Genomic DNA, 5,703 nt, shown 5'->3' on the forward strand with positions numbered 1-5,703 from the left:
GCCAAATCACATTACCATAATTTCAACGGAACCCAACCTATCAAACTTGGAATTCACAATAGTGATACCAAGCTTTAAAGGTAGGAGACCAAAAAAGTTTGCCCCAAATTTAAGATAGAAACATCTATCTTATTCTACATAATTGTATGATAATATATGGTTAAAAATTTCATTCTATGCATAAAAAAAGATCCATAACCAGAGAACCAAAAGAACAATTGCTATTACTTACTTTTTCATTGTACATGGAAATAATTACAAATACTTAGCTCCTTGTGGAGGGGGCAAGAAAGCTAGCTTACAATGCTTTGATGCCCAACAAAGATCCAAAAGGTAGAGGGAAGGGAGGAAAGAAAAAAAAGAAGTACAAAAGGTTTCATTTTTCTTCCTTCCAAGACGAAATACATGCATTTTGCTCACCAAGAAATCCCATGGTTGCCTTTCATGGGTGGTGTAGGGCACATATTTTATCTAATCTAAACCGTTGTACAAGACTTCAAGGTAAGCCTCTTCCACACCACTAGCCGTTGCAAGAATTCCATAACCTTAGAAATTATTTCAAAGAATAAAAAAATCAGCGGCTTGGTATTGTCAAAGCAAACGCAGAAGCTTACATAACAGTAGCCATCATGTGGCCCTAGTGATGGAATGTGCCATAAACAAAATATATCCTGATGTACTCAAAATATCAAAAAGCAGAGACATTTGGTGTTGATTTAACTTACCTCAGATGGCTCTTGGAGAGAATAAGAGGCGCTTGTCTCCTTAGGAATTTTAGAAACCAGTATACCAAAGCCTTGCCCTCTATTTCTCAACACCTGAGTCACTTTAGCATATTATTGCTAAAAACACTTATTTATTCCAACGACACTGGCTCTTAAAACCCAAACGTAAGAAAGCCATGTCAACACTCAAGGACGAGAAGTTTGAGCAAACTCTGACCATTTTGATAACAAAATAACAATCTTGCTTACCTTGAAAGCATCTTCGTCTGTGAGATCATCACCAATATAAACAGGAAACACGTCCTTGCAGTCCGCGAATCCTGCGAAGAAACGTCATAACATAATAAGCTTTTGATGAAGTAAAAAAATTTTGTTGGAATTAATTTCACCGACATAAAATCTATGCTTGACAAAAACAAGCAATACTAAGAAAACGACTTGATGTAATGTGTCTAAAAGCAGTTTTAAAACTTACCAAGAGACTCCAACAAGAACTCCATGGCCCTCCCTTTGTCCCATTTAATAATGGGGCGAATCTCTAGCACCTGAAAGCCAAGAAGTCACATTCATGCTTTGAAAGCAAGCAACAAAAACAAAATTATCTATGGAAAACTTTAACAAGTGGCTTGAAGCTCCAAAAGTTAGACCTTTCTTCCCGCAGTTAGCCGCAGCTTTGGGTACTCTTTCATCACTGATTTCACGAGATCGGCTAAAGCTCTCCATCTCTAAGAAAGAAAAAAAAAACTCATCTATCAAAAAGAAAGAAAATGGGGGAAAAAAATAATAACACAGAACTATAATATGATTTAGTACCTTTTCATCCACACATCTAAAGTGGACCGACACGCAGAACTTGTTGTTCTCCACTTTGGCCCCAGGGGTAGATTTGGTCGCTTCCAGCAAGGTTCTATAAAGCTTTATAAGATCATTACATAGAGGCCTTTCAATATACAGTCACAAATTCCATGAAATATTGTTGGCTGCAATAAAGTAAAAACTTCAATAAGCCATAAATCACACCTTATCTATCATCGGGAAGAACTTACTAGCTGGTTGAAACAGAACGGCTTTTCCCTGAACCAAGAGGAAAAAAAAAAACACAAAAATACATAAATATAAACTCTAAGAAAATTTCTTTTTGGAAGCATACAAAAAAAAAAAGTTTCCACCTTTTTTTATTATACATAAAATTTAACTTAATTTTTAACGAGCAATGAGAAACCAGAAAACACTAACGTTAGCTTTCTTGAAACTGGGACCCTTAGCTGGAACTTTGATGTCCATGCCATGGCTACCAGCATAGTACAGCTCTGCCAATCTCACAAAGTTGTAGACCTACTCACCAGCAAATCAACACTTCTCCTTTTAAAAGAGAAAAAAAAACAGCACAAAGAAAATATGGAGAGCAACAATGGAGGAACGAAAATGCACCTTGTTGCGGCACCTTCCACTCACAATTGCCGTCGGGAAATACCGAGACACATCCCTTACCGCATCTCTCATCTGAACCCAAAAAACGTCATATATCATAATGCAATCAATAACAAAACTCATATCATCAGAACCATATCCACAAACAAGTCACGAACCTCATCGGACATGAAAGCGCGGTCGGGATCATCGACGATAGGCGAAAGCGTGCCATCATAATCAAGAAACATCACGACCTGTTTCCCCTTCGACGCTCTCGTGATCTCATCGAACATGCTCAGCGCCGATGGGTGGCTCATCTGCATTCAATAAAATAAACCCCTTAAACAGTAAGAAAAATCGAAACCCACATCGCAAAAAGAGAGCGGAAACCCTTAAATCGGTCACCATCCAGGTCGAATGCTCGTTCTGCTCGGCGATGGATGGCGGGACGCCAATAGTCTCCGCCGACTTGTGCGTCGGTGAAGAGGCTTTCATGGTTTCGATCCATACATTGATCCTACCATTACCGTCGTCTTCAGCAAGATCGAGCTGACGTAGGCACTTTCGTCTGATGCCGAATCCGCCCGCTCCGGCGGCGGCGCCGCCGATCTTCCCGGGGGGCGGCGCCGCCGATCTTCGGCGGCAGATAGGGAAATATCGGCGTTGGATTGGACACGGCGGCCACCGCCATGCTCATCGATTCCGGCACCACCACATTCTGGTTCGTCATCTGCGATCGAAAGAAAGAGTTTCGGGGAAGGGGAGGGGGAGGCTATTCTGGTTTGGCTAGCTTCTCAATTCTGGTGCAAGCTGAGGAGGGGGAAGAGGTGTACTCTTATAGTTGGTTGGGGACGAGAATCCACGTTAGCGGGTCCCACCCGGAGCCCGAAATCCGGTGGGGCCGGAGAAAGAGTGAATTGGGCCCACAAGCCGTTTTCCCCGACGAAAAGACCGGTGAGCGTGCCAGCTGGATCTGTCGCACGTGCCGACATTGGAGTCCCTCGTGTGGCTGATACGTGTTGTGAGTAGGGGTCCCCACGCGTCCGTGTTAACTGATTTTTTTATTTTTCTTTAAGAATTTTTTTTTTTTGCCCGTTTTGCTTCCTATACGGAATGCTGCTCGGCTGCTGGAAACCATTTAGCAAATTAAATGGAAATTTAAGTCCAAAAAGCGCACGAAATTTTTTTACTCTTTCATCGAAATTTTATAAATTTAAAATTATTAAAATATAAAATATAGCAGAATTTACATATCTAGTCCGTAAGAACTTAGTATTTAAATATTTCATAACTAAATTTTATTATTTATATGGACCATTTTTTAGAGGGGTGACCGAAAACATAAATATTTTCTTACTAAACACCCAAATTTCAATGTGTGTAGTAGCCACCTGAAGTATACCGAGGCATCAAGTTAGCCACCTTTACTTACGATATTCCCTACCAACTCTTCTTTGTGGCTCGACCTTAACGCTATATTGTCCCGTCACCACCCTCCATCGATGTCGTGTAATGTATAATCAGATCTCACATTTGTCGCCCTTTGTTCGATATTTCCTTCTTCTGATACAAAAAAAATATTGGGTGTGGATGCCGCACCCACTGACATGGAGCGATGAGGCGGAGGAAAAAAAACACAACCCCCGGTGAATTGTATTCATTGTCCTCTGATGCCCCTCTTCTACCAGTGACCCTATTCAAACTTCATTCCTCTTCTTGCTGTGGGTTCTACATGCTCCCCACATTCCTCCACCCAAAAGTACTATTATGGTCATTTTTCTCTCTATTTAGCCTTCCTTGCCCCCCTCCCAACATCTTAGTTGCATGTTTTCTATGATTTATTTAAAGGAATTGTTGTATACTGCCTTACTAATATTTACCTTTAAAGTTTGGGACTTTTACAGGAGTGTCATCTAAAATAAATGCATTTTTTTATAATATTTTTTCAGCTAGTTAGGATACATATTGTACAATTTTAACTTGAGTGTAATCATTCTTGTCATTGTTAAAGTTGTTTCTAATGCTACCATCGACACAGTGATTTCGAGAAACAAATTATTTTGTTTCATCAATCATGAGTTCATGTCAATCATCTAACACTGGTCACGTCTTTTGAAGTAGCGAAGTTTATTGTAGATGCAATCAACAATGTATTTTTATACATATTTGTTGGCATCTATTTTTGATGTGACATATACATGACTATTTTCTCGGTTCTTTTTGAAGACACAGAGTCTCCAACTTGTTTATTTATTTATCGTTCTATAATTTTCTTATTTGAATAAATCTCCCTCCTGAATCAAATCAATGATTTAAAGAAAATGGCAATCAAAAAGAATTATATGCGACAACAAATAGGCAAAAAAATAAAAAAGTTGGCATCACAAGTTAAGGTTTTGTATTTCTTTCTATTCCCTTCTTCAGCTTAATCATGATACTATATAGACTTGGAATAATCATGAGCATCATTATCATCTCTAAGAAAAAAGCCCTGAATCTCATTTAAATTTAGGTTACACCTACATTAGCATAAGCTACGTACAAAAAATATAACTTTATAGATTATGATTAGTAAGTAATAATAATAATAATTTTGATATTAGTTCAAGCTCATCAAAGGTACTACTCAAGGGTGGAATAAACCCCTTCTAGTCGCCAATACCTCATGAAAAGTTGGCATCTAGACAAGCAATAAAACTTATTTTGCTTCTACATTCAATTAGAAGAGTATGTACATAATATGTTTAAATCATTTCATTTTTAGAATCAAAGATAATCATTGATGTCATCACCATCTATCAAAATATCATTACAGTGTACAACATTTGGCTAGGTGAGTCACATGCGCCAATGATAGTATAACACAACAAAAAAGCCAAAAAATGTACCCCACAACTCAACTTAATGGTTTGGAGTAATGCCAAATCACACTCCAGAGAAAACTACAACACCTACAATAATGTTTTGAGCTTCTCTCGTATCTTAATTTTACTGTTTTGAATAATTAATACTTCTTTTTAATTTTCTTTGTTTTTATGAATCCACAACCAAAGCTATGCTGCAATAAGTGCTTAGCCAAAGATTGAGTGTCAACACATCAGCAAAATATTTTTTAGTTTCATGGGTAAGACAACATTAGCATAATTGGGAGCTCTCTTTTTTCTTTCTCACTTTATTAATTAGAGTTATGATTGCACTTTTTTTTATGACAAAAGAATAAATTTTAATCATTTTTTCTTAAATATGATTAAAGTTTACATCTTTATGCAAATTTATCGTTTTAATACTTTTTTTAGAATACATATTTATTTATGATTTGAAGTAAATTTGATATGTCATCAATAAATACATCTTCCAACATGAATCTTAAGGCATGACACGGATTTTGAAACGATCTTTTGAGCAAAATATATTCAAACTTTAATCAAAGGTCATTCAGAGCTCAAATTTCAACAAACTTATAGTTAAAATGAATAGCTCGACGAGGCGGACCCAATGTTGTCAAAATCAGTTCAATCCGAGTCAAATCAATTTAGATCAAGCTGTTAAACCACTTTTAGAAGCT

The 5,703-nt window shown here is 37.5% G+C and overlaps 1 protein-coding gene across 2 annotated transcripts; it reads right to left on the minus strand.

Annotated features, from left to right (window-relative positions):
- Positions 1 to 204: 204 nt before the first annotated feature.
- On the minus strand, positions 205 to 2,960 carry LOC110025007 (probable trehalose-phosphate phosphatase 6). Of its 2 annotated transcripts, XM_020725235.1 has the most exons (12): positions 2,769 to 2,960; positions 2,544 to 2,725; positions 2,315 to 2,455; positions 2,157 to 2,228; positions 1,962 to 2,060; positions 1,746 to 1,799; positions 1,539 to 1,640; positions 1,373 to 1,450; positions 1,201 to 1,270; positions 975 to 1,045; positions 726 to 818; positions 205 to 545 (listed from the first exon to the last, which is right to left on the minus strand). In XM_020725235.1, the coding sequence occupies exons 1-12, from the start codon at positions 2,866 to 2,868 to the stop codon at positions 477 to 479; spliced, it is 1,131 nt and encodes a 376-aa protein (XP_020580894.1). In that variant the 5' UTR covers positions 2,869 to 2,960; the 3' UTR covers positions 205 to 476. The 2 variants fall into 2 exon arrangements, with proteins under 2 accessions (XP_020580894.1, XP_020580893.1); XM_020725234.1 differs by lacking the exon at positions 2,769 to 2,960 and having other exon boundaries at positions 2,544 to 2,756.
- Positions 2,961 to 5,703: the final 2,743 nt, after the last annotated feature.

The sequence above is a fragment of the Phalaenopsis equestris genome, unplaced genomic scaffold (assembly GCF_001263595.1).
Source record: "Phalaenopsis equestris unplaced genomic scaffold, ASM126359v1 Scaffold000287, whole genome shotgun sequence".
Lineage (NCBI taxonomy): Eukaryota > Viridiplantae > Streptophyta > Magnoliopsida > Asparagales > Orchidaceae > Phalaenopsis > Phalaenopsis equestris.

Coding starts and splice junctions, on each gene's coding strand:
- LOC110025007 (XM_020725235.1), bottom strand. CDS start 2,868: ATGACGAACCAGAATGTGGTGGTGCCGGAATCGATGAGCATGGCGGTG. Junction 2,229..2,314: donor GCGCTTTCATGTCCGATGAG/GTTCGTGACTTG, acceptor TTTTGGGTTCAG/ATGAGAGATGCGGTAAGGGA. Junction 1,271..1,372: donor GGCTAACTGCGGGAAGAAAG/GTCTAACTTTTG, acceptor CTTGGCTTTCAG/GTGCTAGAGATTCGCCCCAT.